Here is a 26,538-nt window from a genome sequence, read left to right as displayed (position 1 = left end):
CAACCTGCACCCGCTCTTCCGACTGTTCCTGCTCCTGTGCCTGTTTCTATTCCTACTGCTCCTCCGCTTCCACATACTCCTGTTCCCGCTACTGCTCACGCTACTGCTCCTGTGTTGTTAACCCCTGTCGTTGCTAATGTCTCTACTCCTTCTCTTGTTAGTCCTGTGTCTTACTCTTCTCCCTCTACTCGTAATCGTGATTCTCCCTTTGCGACAAACTTCTTTCAGTCGCTCGGACCTGTTTTTGGGTCTGCAGGTTCTGATGGTCCACAGAGACGTAGCCAGCTTCCTGGTAATAGAGAACGTGTTGCGCTATACAATATGGCGATGGGTTGGATGATAAACCCTGTTAGAAATCCACCTCGTGTTGTCCTCGAAACGTTTGATCAATTCAACATACCTACTCAGAGATATGTGTTTGATGAAATGTGCAAGTTCTTACATGATCAGATAGCGGCTGTTGCGCCTGACGAGGTGCTGACCGCCCTGTCTGAACTCCGGCTTCAGTTCGCAACTGGACTGATAGTCGACACTAATGTCCGACGTGCTATTGAACGGTTGCTATCTCTTCGTCCCGCTCCTATTCCTCATGCATTGTTCGTTGAGGACATTGAACAACGAGATGGGTCTGGCCAATATCCTATGCGAGAAGTTCCGCCAGTTTGGGTACCCGCTGATAATACTAATGCTAATGCTCCAATACCAGCACATTTCCAGAGAGTGTGGATACACCTCCCTTGGAAACGATCGGAAGTGCTTCAGGTGAAACAAACTTTGCCTGATCCTCGCAAAAATCCTGCGGGGTATTACAAAGAATTATCGCAGCTCGTAGACGCTACGATAATGAATCTGGCCGATATCGACATGTTGTTTGGCAATGTCGTACCGCAACCGGTATGGGCCAAGATTCGTCACCAAGATCACGCGAATGAATTAGGTGGTGATTGGGCTGCCATTACAGCGGCAGACGCTGGACAAGTGGCTGCTACTAAACCCGATCAGTTGATTGAACTTCTTCCCCAGCGAATCATTACGTTAATGAAAACGCTTATGCCAGCTATGAGGGTAAATTGGGACAAGTTGTCAGCCTGTAAGCAGAAGAAAGATGAGAGTGTTTCAGACTTCTTTACGAGGTTCGAGGAAACATTCGTCGATCATAGTGGGCAGGATATGGGTACTGAGGGTGGACAGAGGTTGTTTGTGGATAAATTTGTATCGAACTTATTGCCCGACTTGTGCAATAAATTGAAAAATTCAGAAAGTGCGTGGGCCGTTTCTACCTCAGCTCAGATATTGGCTACGGCACAATATTACGAAAATAGAGAAAAAGAGGAAAATGACCGTGCCGATAAAAAGACGAAAGAGCTGAAAACTAAAGTGTTGTTACAACAAGCATATCCGCCGCGTTCTAATCAGAATGCGCCTCAGCAGAATAGATCGCAGTCGCAATCAAATCGATCGCAGCCGCGTAATGATTCATCTTTTCAGAGATCTTCGTTGGGGTACAACCAATGTGCTTATTGTAGACAGGAGGGACACATTAAATTCAATTGTCCTGCTTTAAATGACCGTAGTGGTGGTAATTCGTCTAGAGGAGGTCGTGGTGGTGCACAGCACGCATCACGTGGTAGAGGTCGTGGTGCTCAGAACGACCGTTCTGATAACTCGTCAAATTCTAATAATTGTTTCGACCAACGTGGATCATCGCAAGGACGATCTGCGCAGTACAATGTAGACGATTATTACGTCGATCAGGGAACTGACGATAGTAATTACTAGGACAGCCAAAGACAAGGAGAGGGAGTGGTATCAGTTCCGGTTGATCAGAGAGGGCCTTACGTCGCAGTTGCTACATCGGGCGTCGTTGAGCCTTTTCTGTTGGACACTGGTGCAGCGAAAAGTTCTATCATGCATTCGAAACTCCCTGGCGCACCTTTGTCTGGCTTAACAAATGTATCCGTTGGATTCTCTGGCGCCCCCGTTAGCAATCCAGTTTCGCGCCCTTTGCCCCTTAAAATTGGGCCTCGTGAGCTCGAAGCTCCGTTGATTTTAACCACTGGTTGTGGTGAAAATCTTTTGGGTCTGGATTTGCTTAAACGCTTGTATGCGACTTTGTATTGTTCTCCTGCGGGTATAAAGCTTACGTTAGGAGAGAGGGTAGTCTCTCCCATGTACTTGTCCCTCGATAAGCTTCCACCGGAATTGAGTTCTCTTCCTGCATCTTTGTGGGCGACGGGTCCAAACGACGTGGGCCTACTTGATATCTCCCCTTATGTTGTTCAGTTGAAATCGAATGTGCGATTGCCACGTATTCCCCAATATCGTATCTCCCTGGATGGTGAACGAGCTTTGTTAGCGATCATCTATGATTTGATCGAGAAAGATGTCATTGAAGAAACTCGGGGAAACGTGTGCAATAGTCCTGTACTGCCCATTCTTAAACGTACTGATCCTACCAAACCGCCTGTTTATCGTTTTGTTATTGATTTACGGGAGGTGAATAAAATTGTGGTTCCTCAATTCTCTGTTGTGCCTGACATTACGGCGCTACTGACTCTGATTCCAGCTACGGCTTCATGGTTTTCGGTGATTGATTTGAAAAATGCGTTTTTCAGCATCCCGATTGCCGAAGAGAGCAGGGACCTTTTCGGTTTCTCTCTTGGTGGACGTAGCTTCCGGTTCAAACGCGCTCCTCAGGGCTACTGTGAAAGTCCATCGATTTACAGTCAAGCTTTGAAGGGTCAACTAGATGCGTTTAGGTTGCCGGTTGGTGCGGCTTTAATCCAATACGTCGACGACTTATTGGTGGCTGCTGATACTCAGGACATTTGCAAAATTGCTACAGTGTCGTTGCTGCAACATCTCTGTGAGTTAAATCACAAGGTGTCACCTTCTAAACTCCAATATTGTTGTCAAGAAGTAACCTATCTAGGTCACTTATTGTCAAAGGAGGGAAGGAGATTGACCCCAGAGAGAATTGCAGCGATTGCGCGCATGGCTGTGCCACAAACCCAAAGAGATGTGCGTGCCTTTCTAGGTATCACATCGTACTGCAGGCAGTGGATTCCTAATTTTTCATTGCTAGCGAAACCATTGGTGGCTCTTACGTGCAAGGATGTTTCGACTCCTTTACCATGGACGGAAGAATGTCAGAAACGTTTTTCTGAATTACGTGATTCATTGTGTTCGGCCCCTGTGTTAGGTACCCCTGATTACAGCAAGCCGTTCACGTTATATGTTCACGAGAGGGAAGGTTGTGCTTTAAGCGTCTTAACGCAACCTTTTGGTGGTAAGCAACGTCCATGTGCATATTTTTCCTCGACCTTAGACCCAGTAGCTAGAGCATTGCCGAGTTGTTTGAGAGCAACTGCGGCAGCTGCGGTCTCCATCCGACAATCAGCAGGATTGGTCATGGATAATATGCTTACGGTGATGGTTCCGCATGCAGTCGATACTCTTTTGAACCGTACGAAAACTCAGCACTTGACGAGTGCGAGGTTATCTGGGTACGAATTGACGCTCTTGGCAAGCCACATTCAGATAAAACGTTGTAATGTCCTAAATCCGGCAACTTTGTTACCAATTAGTGCAGAGTCAGATGCAGTAACAGAACATGACTGTTACTTGCGGACAGAGGAGGAAACAAAAGGTCGTGTGGACCTTAAAAACACCCCATTGGAAGACCCGGATGGCATCCTGTATGTGGATGGGTCATGTTTTAAATTGCCGAATGGTGATGTGACTACTGCTTATGCTGTGGTGACATTGAATACTGTTGTTGAGACTGCGAGATTGAATCAGAATTCTGCCCAAGCTGCAGAGCTGATCGCTCTTACTAGAGCATGTGTATTAGCAAAAGGTAAACGTGTGAATGTGTACACCGATAGTCAGTATGCTTTCGGTGTAGCGCATAGTTTCGGACGATTGTGGCGAGAACGTGGTTTCTTGACGTCACATGGCACGAAAATACAGCATGGCCAGCTTGTGAACGATCTTTTGGATGCATTGACTTTGCCTGCTCAAGTTGCAATTGTTAAATGTAGTGCGCATCGTAAGGTGACGGATGATGTTGGTCGTGGTAATGCGTTTGCAGATGAGATTGCTAAGGAGACTGCCCGGAACCTTAGCACTCGAATGTATGTGACGAATTCGGTTAGGTGGCCTACAGAATCAAGTATGTGTGAGAATACTATAGAGAGTGTGAAAGCAATTCAGAATGAGGCCACCGACACTGAAAAGATGAAGTGGAAAGAAAGTACGGGAAGGTTGGATGTGAATGGTTGCTGGATTGATTTGTCAGATCAGAAAAGATGGATGTTGCCTGATGCGTATGTACTGGCCGTTGTGCAAATGGCACATGGGTTAGCACATATTAGCGCGAAAGGTATTTGCAAGTTGTTGGCTGATGTGTGGAAGAATGATGGAATTACTAAGTGTGCTGAACGTTTGGTGAAGAATTGTATGGTGTGTATAATGTATAATCCTGGCAAAGGAACCCCAACTCCCCCTGGCAGTTTTGCTCCTCCTTCGTATCCCTTTGAGGTGATCCAATTGGACTTCATCCATATGGAGCGATGCAATAACCTGAAATACGTTTTGGTTGTGGTTTGCGCATTCTCCCGATGGATCGAGGCCTATCCCCTCAAAGATAATACTGCTTTGTCTACTGCGAAAATCCTACTGAAGGAATACTTTCCTCGGTATGGAATGCCTAGAGTCGTGTGGTCAGATAACGGAAGTGAGTTTGTTGGAAGTGTGATGAGGAGTGTGTGTAAGGGCCTTGGAATTAATCAGAAATTCCATAGCGCCAATCATCCCCAGTCAGCTGGACTGGTTGAAGGGTACAATGGCACCCTTAAACTGAAATTAGCGAAGATCCAGGCTACGACTGGACTTTCGTGGCCTGACGCTTTGCCTCTAGCATTACTGTCAACTAGGGCGACTGTACACTCCCGAATAGGGCTTAGTCCCTATGAAATAGTGTTCGGCCGTCCTGCGAATGTGTGGGGGGTTCCTAGGCCAGGTATATTCGTTGATCTTGAGTACCCGATGTTGATTGACTACTTACATGACTTGACTGCTAAACTGAGGTTAATTCATCAACAGGTTTACGACGCCTTGCCGACGCAGACGGAGGGTCCAGGCCACCAGCTTCAGCCTGGTGATTGGGTTGTCACCCGAAATTTTTCGCGCAAGAAGAATCTGGACCCCCGCTTTGTTGGACCTCACCAGGTGCTTTTGGCCACGAGGACTGCCGTTCGTCTTGAGGGACGGAAGAACTGGGTACATGCTACCCATTGTAAGCGAGTCCCTATTCCTTTGCCGGCAGACCCGTGGGTGAGGAAAGGCATTGCGTCAACAGAAGCAGCGACATTGCCGGCGTTTGTACCTTTCAGTGACGCACAACTTGTTGGTGAACACTCAGCGCAGCAGAAAGCCATTGTTGGAACATTGTCAGCAAGAGACTCAAGACCAGACCAACGAACTGATCAACAGGACGCTGTCTCTTCGACAGATCCTTTGTTCGACGAGCAGACACGTCCTGGGAAACATCGATATTCTTTGCGTTCTCACACTAAGGACAAATAAAAATTTTTGCTTGCTTTGCTGAAATTGATAACTGCAATATCTTCGTTTCCCATGATCAACTTTGAACATTCGTGTCATTGAAAATTGTTTTGTATATATATATATCAAGCTTCTTCCTTGTATCTTTTTCCTTCCACAGCTGAACTATTTGTGCTAAATAAATACATATTGTGTATTGAGGGCCGTAGGGCCGCGCGCGTACTTCCTTCTGGACAGTAGGTCTTGACGCTAGGTTAAAGGCCGTCGGTTCCTAGGAACTCCTGGGAATTGACTATTGCTGCACAGAACGAAGTGCGTCAAGAAACGTTGCGGACGGTCATAGGGAAATGGCATTTTCAAAGCTGAACGATTTGGAAGGAGCTCAGGCGTATAGAGTCAAACTGCAGAAACTTAGTCGTACTAAATGTTTTGTATCCCAATTGTTTGTACTGTTTTTTAACTGCTTCTGCATTTTTGGCGGGTGGGGTGTATTACACTATGTCTTACTTCTTACTTCCTACCCCTACTCCTACTCCTTACCCTAACATTACTTCTACTGCTTCTCCTCATTCCTTTCATATGTTACCAGAACACGAACAGGCTAGACGTGTAGAATTCCGCAACAATTCCTTTATCCAGCTCCTCCATCAGCATCAGTTAGTGGTTAACACTACTAATTGTTGGGTGTGTGGGTTGATGCCACATACTACGGGTAAGGGAATTCCATATCTGGTGTTACCGTATAGTTCCCAAGGGTCAGCTCGAGCATACCAAACAATGCTTCGAAGCGCACTAGGTTTCCACCCCTCTCCAGAACGTTCCCCCAAACCGGGTCCTACCTCATGGCAGTGGGTGGTATCGATGATAATACAGGATTTGGAAGATGAGATCCATGATGCTTATCTCATCCCTAAGGCAGAGGTACAAGCCTATAGGGCACCGAATAGAGGGGAATATAGTACGTTCACTAATGAAAAGCAGCTTAAAAGCTCGTCTCCAATATGGGTCGTACCCCACACTGGTAATCTTTGTCTTGTGGGTCGTGGCTCGCAAGCCTCACTTGGAGTAAGTGCTTGCACTGAAAGTTACGTTCTGTCAATGTCCCCGATCCCTGTGTTTCTGGCTGCCAAGGGTACGTACTTCATCTGTCATGATCGTGCATACACATGGTTGCCCGCAGACTTCATGGGCTCATGTTTTGTTGCAAATCTGTTGCCTCCGACGTTCACTGTAGATGCCGATTATCATAAGACTAGAGTTGTACGAGGCGTAATTAGTGAAGAGGATACTGCCGGTCAAGAGGCAGGAGACTTTTTCAAGGGTTTCCTCCCGTTTTGGGGACCTATGGTTAATAGTAGGAACCTGAGACATTTGACTCGAGTGGTAGAATCGACAGCTAACATTACTGCCAGTGCCCTTGGTAATATCACCACAGAACTTCAGGCGGAGAGACTTATGACATTACAAAACCGTATGGTTTTAGATGTTGTCTTAGCAGATCGCGGTGGGGTATGTAAAGTGATCCATTCGAGCTGTTGCATTTTCATTCCAGATAATGCTCCTACTGTCTATCAAGCCATCTCGAAGTTGCACAAGATCTCCGAATCCATACACGTGGATGTAGGGGATTGGACGCTACTTGGTTGGTTTTGGGGCCTGGTGTCGACTTGGGGTTGGAAGATTCTGACGATCATCGGGGTTGTGGTAGTGTTCCTGTTCACGTGTTGCCTTTGTGTGCAGTGTGGTCCTGCCTTATGTGGCCTCTGTGCTACAACGTGTATGAGACAACCATCTGTTACCAAGGGGACTCGGTTGGACAGAGCTATGCTACAACGACATCTTGATGGTCTGATGAATATCGAGTATGATTCCGACTAGTGCTTGCCTACATGAGGGCAAAAGGAGCGTCTGAGGTTCCGTGACAATTGTAAGTGGTGTTTTCGACTCACACGAATATGGTCGAGTCTAGTATCTATGAACCGCAAAAGACGAGTTTAGCAAGTGTGCGCAGTTTCGCTGTGCTAACTTAAACCGTTCGTTTGTTATGTGGGTTTGTCATCTGTACCCACGGGTTCCATCTTAGATACGGCATCCATTTTGTCTCTTGCCCTCAAGTAGCCAGCGAACGGACGCTGTCCGCTTCGCGACCCTGGGACTCCCAAGATATTTGCGGAAGACACATGTTCTTTGAAAGTGTCTTTATGACGAGGGGGATGCTACTGTAAGGCAGATGGCGCCGCTCGAGGCTCATCTTGCCGCACGGGCTTATTGTCTCAGCCGTGCATCTCATTAGGCACGTCCCTTTGATGCCTGTATCTCGTGCTTCTCGACACTCCCCTTTTACACCCTTTCCGATTTCCCCACTGTTTCCGTCTTCCTCTGCACCTGTCTTCGTTCCTGTTTCGATCTACTTTACTGCTGATTGGAATTTGCTAATGGTGGGAAGATGGGTTTTTACAGTTGGGAACCGCCAAATGTTTCCGCACTTATGTTCCGGATCTTGTGTGTTTCAAAGTGATCTAAGCGACCCCTCTGAGAGCGACTTGTGGGAACCAGGTTGTAAACTATTGTGTATCATGTTATCCTATGGGTAGAAACTGTATAAAAGGAGCGATCCACAAATACAATTTGAAGCAGTCTCCCCGAACTACACTCGATGTACTTCTTGTGACTTCTGTGTTCCCTGCAGTAAATAAACCTTGACTCTTTGACGCCGAAGGAAGTGTCCCGTGTCTCTGTGATTTGTACGCCGGAGCAGGTTACCCACGAAGGTTTCAGGTGTTGTGCCCTGGCACCGCTGGGTCCAAAGAACCCAGTCCTTCATGCTGTGACAACTGACATAAGTTGTAAACTGTAAATGACGCAGGCTTGAGAAAGAGGTAAGCTGTAGACAGAACCAGTAAGCAATGCATACGAAAGAGAACAGTCATATTAAATAAACAAAATGTTACGTAGCGCTTCTGCCCTCATACAAAATGCTGTGCACAATGTTAAAACGCAGATGGAATAAAGTCAACAATAGTAAACATACTTCTTGCGTGCAAATATAGGTTTAATGGCTGAAGAAATCAGATATTTACTGAAAAGAGTGTAATAGTTTAGTGTATTACGTTTGTAGAAACAGTGTTTTAACATTTTTATTTAACAACTTCAAGCCATGCACAGTTACTAATAGAAATTAACTAATTACCCACCCAGGGAAGGTTGCGTGGCAGCTTCCTCGTACAGTGAAAAATCCAGCGTTCACTCTTAAGAAACTGTTGTACTGAAAATGCTTGTAAATGAAAGCCAATGTGAATAGCTATTTACAAGTGAAACTTAAATAGGTTTGCTCCTTACCTTGCAACTCGCCCCTTCGTTTAGCTTGCATTTCTAGTAAGTGAGGAACTAAAACTGAAAGTACTTTTAACACAAGCGTGCTGACAAGGTTTGTTAATTGCATTAGTTAGGTTTTTTTTTTGTTTTTATTTACAGCGGGAACATATGCCCAGGGTGTTAAAGAGCTTTACAAACTATGTATCTTGAGAGGACAAGCATATTTACAACAGGAAAACGGGAGTAAAGAAGGCACAGAGAACGTGAGGGGGCGGGAGTAAAGACAACACAGACGACAGGAGCGGGGGAGGAGTAAAGACAATACAGACAACGAAAGGGGGTGGGAGTAAAGACAAAAAAGACAACGGGTGGAGGAGGGAGTACAGACAACGGAGGGGCAGGAGTAAAAGACAATACAGACACATGAGGGGTAGAGGGATACAGGAGTACAGACAACACAAACAACGGGAAGAAATTGAACACGGACAATGGGAGGTGGAGGTCTGGAAAGGCAACACAAACTACTGCGGGGAGGGGGCTGGAGCTAAGTGAACACGGACAAATAGCAGTAGAGCTAAGAACACGAACAGGAAAGTAACAATGCAAGCTGAGGCATGATGCAGTGATTCTCGAGGCCGGCGCTATCCACCATGGTGCTACCTGCAGCTGAGGTCCAAGGAGCTGCTACTGCGTCTGCGGCCTGCTAGGAGGTGGCCGAGTACTACCCTTAGTTTCCACAGTATCCACAGTAGGAACAGGTTGAATGTGTGTACCTGCTAATATATTGAGCGCGGCGCTCATGTTAAAGTTAAAGTGCGGTGTCCGGGTGCGGGATGGGTGTCTTAAAGCCGCGCCCGCCATTGTTGACTGTGTTAACAGAAATGCACCAGGGCGCCATGCTAGCGCCTTATTGAAGAAAAAAAAAGGTTGACATATACTAAGGCCCCTCGCATCGCATGCCGTCTCTTCAGAGCAGTGAAACATCAGGCGTGTGGGGTTGGTTGAAAAAAAAAAAAGAGCTTTGCCGAAGAGCATGTCAGGCAGGACAAAAGCAATTAAAGAAAACAGTGCAAAACAGATGGCCCCTGGGTGTGCCGCTGAATGTAAACAAGCGCGTACTTGAAAGCTCATTAGGAAAAAAACAAGCGCTGCCGCGGAAGTGATAATTGAAAACAGATGGCGCAGCTGCTCGCTCCCGCAAAGGAAACTTCATACATGCACGAGTGCTCATTGGAAACAGTGCAGTACATGCACGTAATTCCCAAAAAGTCCGAAGTGATTCCAAGAGGTCATCCTAAGCAGGCAGAGCTTGCGAGCTGCATTAGGCTCGACCTAAAAAGCACAATGGAATAGCCAATAGTTCAAGAGGTTACAGTTGAGAGAGAAGAGGCGAGGGCTAGCCTTCGTTGGGGTGTGGGAAAGGGTGTGCAGGGCTGTGCATCTATATGACAGTAGAAATGCAGTAACTAACCGAAACATGTATCAAGAATGAAAATTGAAGCACAATGACAGAAAATGAACAACTACATTATTTAAACAAGTAATCAAACAGTCAAAAGGTTAAAGATTAAACTTCATAAACATCTTTTTCTAAACTGTACTCCATAAGGACTCAGCTAGTTGTTGAGGCTAATGTGTGGTCAGCAGACTGGAACGGTGCATAAGGTTGGGAACGTTTCTCCTCCTTCAAACAATGCTACAAGTGCAGGTATTCAGACATGCTAGTGAGGTTGTAGTCAGATCAGACAATGGCAGTGGCTGGAACTGCTAAGGACACTTTTCCCGCAGCAAAGATTAATACTTCAGTTTTATTTTTGAACCATGGAATCACATGGCTAGGATCGGTCACAGCACTACTGTAAGCGATGTAGAAATCCAGCTCCTACAATGTTTAAGCCACAGACATATGAGACAACAGCTCTCACCGCTCTTCTGCTAGTCTCAACCAGGTAACTCAAGTTGATTTGGTAAAGTTTGTTTCTCTCACTTAGATATGATGCCACTATAGCCAGCTAGCTGTGCTCTTTACTGAAGGTGATCGAACGATTCCAAAAAACAAAAGTGAAGATTGACTTTGGAGCAGTCAGCAGGTAGGCAGTCGCGCAAGAACCCAGCCAAGCAAGTGTCTTGTAAGAAAAGGGTTCAGTACCCCAGGATGTTCAGTGCATTCCCAAATGCACCTCTTTTAAAGTTTCACGACTTGAAGAACACTCAATGGAGCTGCCTTACTTCCCACAAAATGTCAGGTCCCCATACCTTCTAAGGGGTTGAACATTGGGCTTGAGAAGATTGTTTGTAGAACATGCTCTCTCATTCCCATTTCTTCCTATAGGCTAGGTTAAAGCACCAATACCCTTGTAGTGGGTAATGTAACCAACTACTGTTTTTACCCCAATGCCTTATGAGAATATGGGATAAAAACCCTGAAATTCTAAGCTAAGCCACCATTCCATAATATGTTTTCTACATGTATCCGAAGTGCAAACATTAGCTCCAGATAAGACCTAGATAACAGTTCTAAGCTTCACTTTGGCACAGGAAACAATTATTGTGTGGTACTGTATGTCAGAAGGTGCTTCCCTTATCAAATCAACTGTATGAAAGTATGTGTTCCAAGACATTTTTGCAAGAAAATGTAAACATTCGATCTTTTATTTCTAGGTCTAAAAACACTAAAGATGGATTTTTTCGTATATCTACAAAATAAATGTACTCACCTTGTCTGCACGTCCAATAAATGCTGTTTTCCCTGCTAATCCTAAGCAGATGGCACAAACAATGCTTGACTTTCCAGTTCCATTCGCCCCAACTATCATGTTCAGGTGTGGCCCAGGAAACACTTCACAACAATCGTATGTTCTGAAAACAAAAAATATTTAAAAGGCATCTCAAACTAAAGTATCCTACATGAAGACAATGTTCCTATACCACACGAGCAATGAAAACAGCATGATGTATAAAATAGAAACTAATCATCTTAAGCAGACCTCTTTATTGTACCTAAAAATAATGCAATTATACAGTACAAACAAACTATCACAGGAATGCAGACACCAGACACAACGTTTCATTAAAGCATCGGCCACTTATACCTTTAACAGGCAGGTTTCAGGGTCTGTATATTAACTTTATCACTTTTATGAAATAAATATTTATGTGCCAGTATATTCAAGAACTGTTGGCCCAAGTGTACATTTGAAGAAAATGTCTCAATTCAATTTGTCTTAAATTATGTTTGTGGACCACACCACTTACACCTCCCTACAACACTATCACCTATTAATGCCTTTTTCTATTCCTTTCGCTCAATTTTATCCCACCCTACTAACCCAACTACAGTCCTTTCCCACTCATTCCCCACCGCAGGACACTGAACTGATCTGTAAAAGTTCACCTTTCCCCACAACTGTCTTATACACAATCTCCCACCTCAACACATGACTTCCTTTCCCAACACTTCTGATTTCTCCCCCACTAGCCACGCACATCCCCTTTAACAAATCTTCATAATCATTCACACCTCAAACATAGCAATCTCTCACTCTTCCACATGGTCACCACGTATTGCCAGCCATTCACAATCTCCTTCCTCACCCGACAGTAGAATTAAACATCCAAACACAATCTCACACCACCACCAATTTCACAAATCCAACTTACCCGCCCCTAAAATCCCACCAAATCCCTAATAAGCTTGTTTGAGATGAACAGCGATTACAAGAAAAGTCACAAAGCTGGGGTGCAGTTGGTGTTACCAGATGAGCTTGTCACTGATCTGTCACTATTGTAAAAGGATTGTTGTGGTTTACATGTAGGATTCAAATGGAACCTGGAACATGGTGTAGAATGTTGCCACGGACATTCTAGGTGAGAGTTTCATAAGACAGTTAGTCTTCCCTGGACAAGCTGCTGGAAAGGCTGTGTGCAGTCAGCTTGAATAAACTGAATCTTCATTCTTCAAGACACCCCTTTCGTGTTGTTCCTTACAACACGTTTTGGCGACAAGCGGCTTGATCCCCATTCAAGACAGAACCAGTAGGACTTTACGTGTTGCTTATTGTGCTGCAGTTGTACAGGCAAGTTACGGAGCACTGCTTATTGTATTTTTGTGCTCGTGCCACGAAGCGTTGGATTCGGCTTAGTGTAATATCTGTGCCCTCCAAGTATTTTTTCGTGAAGAGGACAGATTCACAGTAATTGATTAGGAGCAAGTTAGGAGTTGGCGGTTGGGTGCGTCAGGCCTTGCGTAAGCGAGATAACTGCAACACGGGTCTTCTGCCCCCGTGCTCACCATTATCCACCGACGAGTGCGAGTGAGGCCGTGCGCATACTTTAGGCTCAGTCAGAAGGCATCCTTCCCTGGCACACTCTCTGCAGCTTGTGCGTGACAAACGCCTCACGTAAGCACGTTAGTTACACGAGGCTGCTATATTTTGGGCTAATTTTTCGTTCAGCATACAGGTTGTGGTGACAGGCATGCCGTACTCTTTCATCATAGGCCTGTTCACAACCTTACACTTGTTTCCTGTTGCGTATTGGCCTGTCTTCGGCGATTGGCATGCCTTCCTGTCATACATAGTTTCAGTAGTACCGTTCGCTTAGTTGTGCAACAGGCAAACCTTGTTGCTTTATTATTGGCCAGTCTTTGGTGACATGCACGCCTTTCTTATATACATCATTAACGTTGTACTACAGTTTCTGTTCAGCATTTGCAAGTTGTCCATTGGCATAATTGTTGAGTGTCTTTGCTGATGGGCATGGCCTTCTACGTTCATTTTGGAAGCTTACTGACTTCCTACTGTCATTCTGGATGCTCTTCTATCAGGTATTTCAAATGGAGGATTATATCAACAACTGCACGCTTTGTTGACATTAACCTTTGACATTTTTTGCCATAATGGTAATAGAGTTGTTTGTTGCCGGGTAGCATGATATGCTAGTTGATACTATTTTCATTCTAGATTACACTTGTTGAGTACACACAGTTGCTGGGTTGGGTGGAGTTATTAATGCACACATTGGGACACATAGCTGTTAATAGGCTTTAAAATAATTTTAAGGATGATTATTATTGTAGAAACGCATAGGTTTTTTACCAGGACACAATCACAATTCTAATCCATTGATACTTTTTGGGCTGAACTGAGGGTGTTAACTTCAACATGTGAGTTTGATGGTAACCTGGATAATTATTTCAGGGATCAAATTGTTGTCAATTGTTTTGATAAACGTATCCAGCAGAAATTGTTATGCTGTTCGAATCCTAATCTCCAGGAAACACTAGAGATAGCAGGAGGAATTGAAAGATCGACCCAGGCTTCAAATGAATTGAACATGGGCAAAGAACATGTTGGTACTGAACAGGTGCATGCAATCACAGCCAAAGCCAAATCTCTCAATTTACTTGAAAAAGATTTGGGATGATCCCAACACATGCGTCAGGTGTAAATCCAACAACCATTTGGCCAATGCTAAACACTGCCCTGCGGCCAACAAACGTTGTTTGACGTGTAAAGAATTGTGGCATTTTGCAAGTGTGTAGGAGTGAGCAAAATGTGGTGTTTGTGAGGGAAGAGAAACCCCATTTTTACCTTGAGTTAGCCGAAGAATTAGACACTAGGGTTGTGTTGTCCATCAAAATTGTGGAATTAAATCAGGGCAATGGGAAATGTGGGGATCCAATTTGTGATGTCTGTATTGGTAGGACCAAACAGTCATGTAGACTCTGGGTCACCTATCACCATTGTTACTGACAAAATGTACTATTCAGAGTAGCCTTCATCTCCACTGTCGCCTCCTGACATACACATTATCACTTTTGGTGGTCATATTATTGACTTAATGGGTTTCTTCAATAAAGTGTTGACATTTTAAGGGAGATACATCGCAACTAAGATTTATGTAGCGGTAAAAGGATACAATATCTTGGGGTGGAGAGATCAGGAAGCACTTGGTATGGTGCTCAGACCAGGAACTGAATTTCCCATCTCTTTAGTTGACCCGGTTGTGCAAACCTTAACAGATACAAAGTTACTTGAGGAATAGAAATCCCTTTTTGAAGATAGTCTGGCTTTGGTGTAAGGATTCAAATATGAAATTGTTTTAAAAAAAAAGAGAATATGCCATTGGTGCACAGGTGAGAAATGTTCCATTAAGTATAAGGGATCGATTGAAGGCTCTTTTAGATAAATTGTGTTCAGCGAGAGTTATTGAGCCTGTTGACTCTTCTGAATGGGTTCCCCCCATTGTGGTAGTCAAAAAGAAAAATGGTGGGAAGAGGTTCTGTGTGTACCTCAGGTGTCTCAATAGGAACATTATTTTAGATTGTTCTACCCTTCCCAAACCCCAAGAGATATTGGCACAGCTGGGTGATGCGAACGTATTTTCCACTATTGACCTGAGGGAAGCGTACCACCAAATAGATGTGTGTGTTAATTCCAGATCTTTAACTACTTTTAACATGCCTTATGGTATGTACAGGTGTCTGCGCTTGCCTTTCCGCTTAGCCTCTGCTGCATCAGTCTTTCAGAAATGAATGTTTAAACATTTTGGAGACAGACAGGTTTTGGAGTACCAAGATGATAGTTTCATTTTCGCAAGGAATGAGGAGGATCACTTGAAATTACTGGATAATGTGTTAGGCTCACTGGAAAGACAAAGTCTTTTAGTTAAGGGAGAGAAATATTGTTTCATGGCTCCAGAGTGGAGTATTTAGGGTGCATTTTATCCAAAACTGGTATTAAACCCAAAGTTGATTTGGACTATGTAATCAATCAAAGCCCGGAACCTACTGATAAAGATCAGTTAAGGTCCTTCTTAGGGTTGTGTGATTATTATTCCGGTTTATACAGAATTTTGCTTTACAAACTGAACCCCTTAGGAACATTTTCTGCAAAGGGGTTGAATATGTTTCGGGGGCGATGCATTTCAAGGTTTGAAACGGTTGCTTGTGGAAGGTCCTGCATTAACCTGGTTCAAAGATGAAGCCAAGTCTATTGTAAAGGTTGATGCTAATAGGGTTGGTTTAAGAGCAGTACTGTCACAAATGGTGGAAGGGAAAGAGTGTACAGTAGTTAGCTTTTGCCTCCAGATGGTTGTCTGGGGCTGAACATAATTATAGTACCATAGAACGTGAAGCTCTGGCTTGAGTGTGGGCGACTAGACATTTTTAAACATATCTATGGGGACGTATGCTTGGAAATTAATTGATTGCGACAAGCAATTCCAGTAACAGCACAGATTAAACTTAAGGGGCAAATTCAAGCAGAGATACAGATCCTAAAAGGGCTGTCTATCCCCCCTCTCATGTATACTGTGCCATAGCTAGAGTGTCAAGGAAAAAGGCCCCCAAAAAGCAAGTGAGCTCGCAGATATGAGTGGACTTGAAATATTCATCATGAAAGAACAGATCTTACCTGGGGCTGAAGTTAGAGAGAGAATATATATATATATATATATATATATATATATATATATATATATATATATATATATATATATATATATATATATATATATATATATATATATATATATATGAGAGATGATGCAGATTCACACACAGACATGAAATGGGGAATGCAACAGGGCAACCTCACCGGCAGCAAGATTATAGAACATGTACAAAGGAAGGTACTGCTTACTAGATGTTACTGAAAAGGAACACAGACTAAATAGGGATTAATAAAGCTAACTGAAACTAGCAAAAGGCATACTACCTACTATACATTACTCCTGAGCAAAATGGCTAAAACAGAGAGCGACTAAGTCGTTATTGAAAATTAGAGTTTGAAAACACACAGCTGGAGAACACAGTTAATTAATTAATTAATTGCAGGTTTATATAGCGCTAGGATCGACTCCCGGAGGAGTATCTCCGCGCTTCGACCGCTGCGAAACCCTTCCTGGCTTCCCTGAGAGATGGTCCCTTAGTGGGTATCTCCAGGGTGAGACCAGGCATCCCCGGCGGTCTGGTGGGGCCGTTAGTGAAGATGAGGCAAGCTAATGCCCAGAGTTGCCGAGTGTGATCGCTGATCAGAGTGGGCACCGAGGCGAGAGAATTATCGAGTCCGCTGACCCTGGTCCAGAAACCTGCCGCGTCGGGAATCGAACCCTGGTCCCGGGCCGTCCTCTCCTCTCGGGTCTGCCGCCTCTAACCAGTGAGCCACACTACTTCACTTATGAAGACATATGAAGCATCCCTAGCTCAGAGATAACCTAACTCTCTAGAAGCAAAGAGAGCAGAATTATCTAACCAGCATTGATGCAGGTTACCTTCGATGGCCAGTCTAAACATTCTCATAAGGTGGATGATCAAGAATGCTTCCCAATATCCCTCCAAGACTCCTTCATGGACATGGCACAAAGCATGTATGCAACACCTTCACACAGAAACAACAATGCTGACCCATAAATATCATAAATGGACAAAGTATCCAAAATACAGCAATAACCGACCAGAAGAGTTGCATGAAAAAAGAAAAGGATAAATGTAGATCACCCTTTAAGCCTGGCAGTGATGGAGTATGTAGCATCTCAAATCAAGACCCTCAAACTTTCATAACATGGTATGGAGGGAGCAGGATGTAGGGGAGCAGTATAATGAAGGAGAGCTGATCAATACTCCCTCCTCCATAGCTAACACGCCACACTCTCTGCACTAACTTGAAAATAATGCTTACTTGCCCTTCTTAGAAGTGCAAAAAGAGATGTAAACAACACAAACATAAGGATTAATAAATATCCTGTGGGGCCAATATCGTAACTTGACCACAGGCCTTTTGGAGCCTCAATACAACTGGAAAAAAAAGTTCCTTATCTGTCACCGAGACCACCCTTTCATGTGTGCAACAATTCCTGAATCCCCCTCAACATTAATGAGGCTCACCGTTTGCCCCTACCTTACGGAATAAGGACAGATCTGAAATGTCATTCCTATGCCTTGAAAACGTCCTGCACTTAGCAAAGCTTGGCTGTTTGGAGTATGGCCCAATAATCCCCACCCTCCTGCCGATTGACATATAGTCGGTTCATTAGTGCATTGTATACCGAAACACACATTGCAATGAATGAGACTAGCTTACTCAAACAGCCCACCTATTAAAGTCCATTTACAGGAAGGAGACTGATTTTTCCCAGATATTCCCTTCATTTTAACATTCCAAGATTATGTTCTATATTTAATAGTGTCTGACAAATCCCATAATTCCCCCACAAAGAAATCTCTCGCTCTCTCTCTTACACACACACACTCTTTTATAAAAAGGGGGTGTTTCATAGTGCCCACATTAATATCATATTTTCTAACAACTCTGTTGGATTAGCCACAGCCTTTTTTCCATTTTGTAAGTGACCTGTCCCCCCCCTAACCCCCCCACACTCATTTTATCGAGACTCCAAAACAACTCCCACCTCACTGAGAAGTTACTGTGATCCTTGTATCTTATAAAGTGAATATATAACATTCTTTATTGACAAAAGAAGTCCTTAATTACTGAGCAATGCAGGTTTTTTTGTTGACAGGACCAAACCTATCAACAGATTGTCATTGAATATAAATGCTTTTATTTACATTATAAGAAAGAACCTGCTATCATATATTGCTACGAAATCACTGAAGATAGTCTTACTTCAAAAAAAGCATTTCACAGCCAAGGAATGAGAGAAACTAAAAAGGGAGTGGGTGGAATCCTCCACAGGCTCAACTCTCGCAAATGATTCTCCCCATACAGGTTTTTGCAATAAAAAAAGATGGGTGAAGATCCTTTTCTGTAAGGATTTCCCTGTGAGTATACTCAAAAACATGGATGGACTCACAGGAGGGTCAATAATGTTAAATTTAAATAACAACATCGCTTTAGTAGTGGGATAAATTTAAGTCATTAACCAAAAATAAAATTTCTTTGCATCACTGAAAAAATGTTTAAAGAATTTGGCAACGATAAGTGGCGGAGCCTGGAACTCAACCATTAATAGGATAGCCCGGAAAACCGGATTATAGCAGAGGAAGAGACAAAGAAACCCTGAACAACCTCATGTCTATTCACACCATTCTGGACCCAAGGAGACATAAACATTGAGAGACTGTGAATATACTTTTGTTTCATATGTCCACGAATCCAGCATGAGAGAATATTTTGTTTCTCGCAATCCAAGCTGCATTCTGCCGATTCTGTCTGAGAAATTCTGGAAAGTTGTATCTGTGGTCATTGCCTAGACAGGAGTCTCATGCTCACTGCACCATAGGACTCAAGCTTGAGTTGCGAATTAGAGGGGGCCTGCCTGGCAGTTTAGACTGGACTGTTGCCATTGGTGCAGAACCAAGAATGATATATGATGTGAAGTTGGTTGCAGTACGAGATGGCATAATGGGTAAAGCAGAGACTGGGCTGGATTGCAGCCCAGGTTAATTACCAATGGCTGAAATTAATTCAAGCAATCCGTAAGTCACTTTTTTTCCTCAATGCCTTCTATGGCAAGCCTATAAGGATCTTGACAAATAAATTGAGTGCTATGCTGAGAAGCTATTCAACAGGGTGGAATGGAATTATATGCATCATATCAAAAACTTCTTTCCAGGGCAACTATTGGCAGTCAGATGACTATACCCGGAGTCAACAACTAGGGTCACCTATGGCAGATTCATGCTGGATGTTATTGATGGCAAAAGAGGTACACATAAAGGCTGCCTTATGTCACTTCCCTTTTTCACCCTAGATTTAGAACCTTTTGCAGTAGCCATCAGGTAATCAAAACAGGTGAAATCATACAATGTCCAGGCATGGGAGACCAAACTACTATATTAAACCCCCCGAAATTGTGAGAATGTACTGAATCTCTGATGTCTCTGGTGTCTAAATTGTCAGTCTTCTCAGGGTACAAGATTAATTGGTCGAAACGTGAAGCCCTACCAATGTCTTTACACACCATCAAAATCTATAACACAATATCCAATCAAATGGGTCACCAAAAAAATTGAAAAATCTGGCAACGCTCAATATCAGATTATCAAACAAGGTACACAACAATTTAACCACTGTTTTTGCCAAAACTTAGGCAGACTTCACCAAATAGAAACCACTAAAACTCTCCTTGAGGGCAATAGTCCAATATGTCAGACCGACGATCTGATAAAATATTTTGTACGAGACTACTCATAACCTTGACTACAAATGTTTTAAGTATATAGATACATCAATATGTGGTCATATTGCAAAGCTCATCATATGTCACAAACAGTTTACTACTCGTATCTTCCTGCTAAGGATGCAAAATAGGGGTCAATATGGTTACAATGTAAGATTTCAGGAATGGGATCTTATATCCCAAATGCAATCTTCACAAGAGACTGATAAACCAATTATGCATGCCATGGCATGACATTCCATACATAAAACAAAAAAATATCCTTTGAAAATGCGTAATCTGGCACAACTCGTAGTTCGACTGTTATGTACCCCAATCTAGAGCTAAGTAGCTACGTGATCTTTTATCTACATTTGTTCTACCTTGCTCTGCATAACGGTTCCAGCACTGACCTTTTACACAGTTAGGTGCTGATTAAATGTCGACCAGTTTCCTGGAAACTAGCCTCACATGATGTACATAACCGCATGAACATACTCTGTTAAAAAAAAAATGGTCATCTTCATCCTCCTAGGGTGAAAAAACTGCTTTACATAATTGCAGGTATTGTTCTAGACACATTTGCATAATCATACTCACAACATATTGATTGTGTAAGGAGCCACAAGGTGATCTTTATGTTATAAAAGAGCCATACCAACACTGGATAGGCAGAGTAGATGCTTCACACTGACACTAGATACTGAAGTCCCTGCCTGCAGAAAGCTACAACATGCAGCGGTCTGACATCCCTTCTGGGGTGTCCATCTCAAGGCCAAGATGTGGTCCTTCGTTCACTCCCATCAGGTAATGGGGTTGGCTCTTTCATAGGGGATTCCTGGCTTTACACCCACATAGATGCTAGCTACACTTAGGGTTTGCATCGTAGGAGTATGCTTGATTGCAGTCATGTATCTATATGCCTGCATATATTCACTGTTTTAGCACCATGGTAGGATTCTACCTTTTATTTACTATGTTGGTGCTTGTAATCTTAAACATCTGTTTCTGTCTAATGGTTGTCACAGCATACATATTTTATTCTAGAATAAAGCTTGTTCAATAAATGCTTATTGAAAACGACCCTATTGTTTGCTCTGTGTATCTCTCTGAGACTAAGTGATTATGATTCACAGAGGGAAAAATACTGTCCTGTTTCAACGATCCCTGCAGGATCAAGGGTTGTCGTGTTCGATAGTTCCCAGAAACTATTCGCTCCAGAGTAAGGTTAGGGGGCTTAGAGGGGCACTGTGAGCTAGCTGGTCTAAAGGCTAACATATCCTTTGGGGGTGTATGGAATCAGTCTGGACACCAATCCCTTGGTTTATGTTGTTTAAACGTGCAGATCCTATGTAGTTTTAGGAACTACACGACAGAGCGCCGCCAACGTTGGTTTCGTTCTCATTAAACGCTCAAATCTGAGTAGTTCAGTTGTGCTTTCTCAGAGACCCAAACTCACATTTAACCAGAGACGTCTGGAGTGGGAAGAGAAAATCTGCCGTAGCCGAGTAGGTATACCCTATGTATTGGCTGCAAGTTCGCCCAAACTTGAAAGATTATAGTTCCCCACACTGTTCAAACATTTTCTTTTTTTCTGAATACTTCCTCTCATAATGTCTAACAATGTAGACGCTGGTACGAGTGGTGTTAGTACAGAGAAAGCTGAGCAGGAAGGTGCTCTTAACATTTCAGAAAATTGCAGACATGCACTTACTATGAAATTAGTAGATTATGGCCTCTCATCAATAGGTGGGATGGCTACATTCGTGATTGAGGTACACAAGGCATTCAGGACAGAGGTATTATTCTTGAATTAAATTCCCACCTGCAGATGCACGCACACATTTGTTTCATACTTACATGAGATGAGACACCAGAAGAATACTCTTCATACTAGGACACAGACGTTCCATTAACTTACCAAGAGCATATTCATTGGTTTAAAGTTGCCCTCAAACCCACCACAGAAAATGTGAGACTTGGTCGCTCAGCAGAAAAGTAGTGACCTGGCTGGTCTCAGTTGCTCACACAGGGGGTTCCACATAGAGTTCTACCTGTGCCCGGTTCAGGAGTCTTGCTTGCCTCCTCTCGTCTTTGCCGAAGCCCAAACCACCCTGGTAGAAAAGGTAGTGGCAGATCTCCTGCGCAAAGGGGCGATAGCCCAAGCCTACATCCACCCAAGGGGCTTTCTTAGCAACGTTTTTTTGGTGGACAAGACCGACGGGGCAAGCACCCAGTCTTAAATCTAAGAGTTCAACAGCTGGTTGGTTTACCGCCATTTCAAAATGGAGGGAATCCACCTGCTGCACGATCTCCTGCGCCCAGACGACTGGATGGTGCACCTAGACCTAAAGGACGCCTACTTGGCGGTTCCGATCTTTACCCCCCACTGCTGGTTTCTCCAGTTCCTGTGGAAGGGTCAGATATACACAACTCTCCCTTTCAGGCTATCCTCCATGGCTTGGAGATTCACGAAAATACTCAAGCCAGTGGTAAAGTACCTCAGTGCTCAGGGTTTCCGCCTCATCATAGACCTCGACAACCTCCTCCTCTTGGCTCAATCCCCAACATGGTTAGCAGAACAACTTTAGATGGCCGTGCCTTTATTGCAAGGTCTGGCCTTCGTCATCAACGAAAAGAAGTACCTCCTCACTCAAGAGAAGAAGACTACCTTCCTTGGTTTGTCATAGACTCGGTGGACAAAGCTCTGAGTTTACCAGCCAGGAAGATTTAAAAGATTCGATGGGAGCTGAAGGGAACCCTAGCCAGGCAGACTACTTCTCTTAGGCAGATCGCCAGGGTAGTGGGGCTCCTGTCATCCTCTATACAGATCTCCCACCTGCGGAGGGAACTGCGGTATGCAGAGCAAGTCCCACTCACAGAGGAAGTGAGAATGGAGATCCATATGGAGGCGTGGAACGGGAGGGCCATTTTTGGCTCATCCCGGACATTATTATAGAATGGGGTGCTAGCAAGTCCGGCTGGGTTGCATGCTGCAGGGACTCCTTTACAGGTGGAAAGTGGTCCGCAGACAAGCAGCATCTCCACATCAACTGCCTAGAGTTATTGGTGGGCTCCTACGCCATCAAATGCTGGACCAAAGACAAAGTCAGCTGCAGTGTGCTCCTCAAAATGGACGTCTCAGCCGTCCGATATATAAACCACCTGGGGGGCAGCAAATCCAAGGTGCTAGCAGATATGGCCAAGGAGTTTTGAACATTTTGCCTCGACTGCAATATCTCGGTGTTGGCGGAGTACCTACCCGGGGCATCCAACGTGATCGCGGACTGGTGCTCCAGGGCATGGGTGGATATGAACATCTGGCAGTTGGACCCTCAAGTCTTCCGGAGACTGCAATCCCTTTTCTGCCTGTTCTCAGTAATCTCTTTGCCTCTTGGCTCAACCAGCAACTTCCCAAATACTTCAGTTGGAAGCCGGACCCTCTGGCAGTAGCAATTGATGCCTTCCTCCAAGACTGGTCGACAGAGGCAGGTTATGCCTTCCTGCCGTTCGTCATGATAATGCCCCTATCGGCTTAAGTCTGCAGTCTGAAAGTCTGGGACTTTCCTGGGATTCTCCAATCCTTCTACCCCAAGATCAGAAAATCCTTTGGGATCCCCAGGGATGTCCCCACCCTCTGATCCTACAGAGTCGGATGCCACTCATGGGCTAGCAGATTTCCGGCAACGTTGGAGACTCCATGGCCTGTATCGCTGTATCTGTTTTAAAAGTCCTGACTGAATAGGATCTTCGCGCTGCATTTTTAATTGTACTGTACCCCCCCTAAGCTCGTAGGGACGACTACTGTCAGCCTCTAGTCACTTGCCTTGCTGCAGACCCTGTAGCTGACTAGGCGCTGCTTAGTGACAGACACATCCATCACCGCCATCTTGGGTGAGGAGCCGGAGCAGGCGAGCGGTTCAGGGCTCCGCCTATCCCGCCCTCACCGGTACAAAATGGCCCCTCCACCAAGGGAGCGCAGCGGACGGGCGCAGCGGGCGCGCCGGCGGCGCGCCGAAGGCGCGCCAAAGGCAAGCCCGTCTGCGCCCGTCCGCGCCCTGACGGGCCCCGGGACCCGCCGTGCTACTGGCCTTATCACCTATACCCGCGACGAGCTGCTCTCTTACAACACTGGCCACAGCCTCCTTAATGATCCACCACGCCTCCGAGCCCAAAGACTGAGGATCTCTGATCACAGCTCCCCAACCACGGACACCACCTCGATGTCCACGGTGGGTCGCGACAGTCACATAGTACCTGTCCCCCCTCCCCCTCTTCTGTCTATTGCTTATTTAAACACCCGCTCCATGGTCAAACACAACTTAGACCTCTTCCTCTTACTGGATGAGGATAAGCCCGACCTACTTCTACTTACTGAGACGTGGCTAACTCAAGACTCTGCCCCAGACATCATATCGGCTTTACCACCAAATTACCGGATTATTCACTCTGACCGGGGCCCCTCTAAACCGGGCGGGGGAGTGGCAGCAATCTTTCGCCACAACCTAAAAATCACAGCACTGACCAATCTGAAGCTACCAGACTCTGAAAATCTAGTACTCAAAATCGATACGCCCCACTCTCCCATAGTATGCGTCCTTCTCTATAGACCGCCCAACAATATGCCATCATTCCCCCTAATGCTTAGTGAACAAATCGCCAACCTGGCTATCGAACATGCCAGGATTTTACTGATAGGGGATTTCAATTACTGGTTCAACGACCCTAGGGAAAGCCCTCAGTCGCAGGAACTCACCGAGCTCCTTACAAACCTTAACTTTAACCAACAAGTTCAAACACCTACCCATAGCAAGGGTCACATACTGGACCAAGTTTGGACAAACTCCCCCTTAGTGACATCCCTGGCAATTTCGCCATGTCTATGGTCTGACCATTTTCTGCTTAAATTTAGTTTAGTCCAACTAGCTAAAAGCAACGCCGCTACAGCTACCGGCGGCCGTGCCAGGAAATGGAACTCCTTAGCCAAACCTGACTTTATACAAACCTTGGCCACTTCCATCCCTTCCCACCACCATGATGTCAATGTAGCTGAAAGCAATCTTGCTCACTGGCTGCAAGAAGCCAGCGATGTACATGCCCCGTACAAAATAATTAAACTAGCCCGAAGAGCTGATGCCCAAAAATGGTTCTCTCCTGACCTGAAGGCAAAGAAATTAGCCCTTCGCCAACTCGAACGTCTTTGGCGCCGCAACTACGCCCCTGACGCTAAAACCCGATACATTAGCGCCAGGAAGGACTACATGAAATCCATCTTAGAAGCTAAAACCATCTACTTCTCTGCCCGAATCACCAATTCGACCAACAAATCCAAAGATATATTTTCAATCCTTAACGATCTAACCAACTTGGATAAAGTCCGGCCCAGTCTGCCCCCAACCCAGGCTCTGTGTGACTCACTGAACCTTTTCTTCACTGAGAAAATCGCCACCATTAAATCCAGTATCCCCCGATGCCCTAACCCCTCCCTTCTAGACTCAGACTTCTCTACCTCGGATTCAGAACTTATAGCAACCAGCTTATTGTGTGAATTCACCCCTATCACCCCAGAAATATTCCAGGAACTACTGATAAGAGTGAAATCAGGCGCTCCTTCTGATAAATGCCCCCCCTACATCTTAAAAGAATGCTTATCAGCAATTCCGGCACCTGCTTGTTCCCTTTTAAATGGTTCACTGACTACCGGACAAGTCCCACGTGCCTTCAAAGAGGCAACAGTAATACCTCTTTTGAAAAAACCGGGCGCAGACCCCACTTGCAATTTAAATTACCGACCCATTTCCCTCCTCCCCTTCCTGGCAAAGGTTTTGGAAGCACATGTCGCCAACTGCTTGTCCAATTTTATTGAAACATCTAATTGCCTCGATATCCATCAAGCAGGCTTCCGCCCTGCGCACTCAACCGAGTCTGTGGTAGTGGCTGTCCTGGACACACTTAGGGACTGTGCTGACAACCGGACCCCGCAGGCCTTAGTGCTCCTGGATTTATCAGCCGCTTTTGACACGGTCGACCACACCATCTTGATCGACCGTGTCACACAGGCTGGCATCCAGGGCACGGCAGCGGCCTGGCTAAAGTCCTTCTTGTCGAACCGCTCCCAAGCAGTTCGACTAGGTAACTTAGTGGGCACTAAACAAGCTATCACCTGCGGCGTACCTCAGGGCTCGTCCCTATCACCTCACCTGTTCAACCTCTACATCTCCCCCTTAATTCAGGCCCTCAGGAAAAAACAGGTTACGGTGTTAAACTACGCGGACGACCTACAGCTTCTATTTACAATTGACAACTCAGCCACGTCCATCGCTTTTTTCCAGTCTACTATGAGGTTCATCCAAGCTTGGATGAACCAGAATCATCTTAAATTGAACCCTGGGAAAACGGAGCTGGTCCTCACTGGGGACAGTGCTAAATACTGGGGCCCACATTATTGGCCATCAGACATGGGCCCAGCCCCATCCCCTTCTCCATCGGCAAAAACGCTCGGCATCACCTTAAACAGCGACCTCTCGCTCA

At 44.9% G+C, this 26,538-nt stretch overlaps 1 protein-coding gene across 1 annotated transcript in view; it reads right to left on the bottom strand.

Annotated features, from left to right (window-relative positions):
- Nucleotides 1–26,538, bottom strand: part of SMC5 (structural maintenance of chromosomes 5) — a 628,567-nt gene that overhangs the window by 586,471 nt on the left and 15,558 nt on the right. The window contains exon 2 of the mRNA XM_086961254.1: nt 11,601–11,742. Coding sequence (XP_086817380.1) covers nt 11,601–11,742 — 142 coding nt within the window. The remainder of the gene's footprint in view (nt 1–11,600; nt 11,743–26,538) is intronic.

Source organism: Lissotriton vulgaris, chromosome 3_1 (assembly GCF_964263255.1).
Source record: "Lissotriton vulgaris chromosome 3_1, aLisVul1.2, whole genome shotgun sequence".
In the NCBI taxonomy this organism is placed as follows: domain Eukaryota; kingdom Metazoa; phylum Chordata; class Amphibia; order Caudata; family Salamandridae; genus Lissotriton; species Lissotriton vulgaris.
The sequence above is the reverse complement of the archived record's forward strand: the minus strand, read 5'-3'. Positions and strand labels throughout refer to the sequence as shown.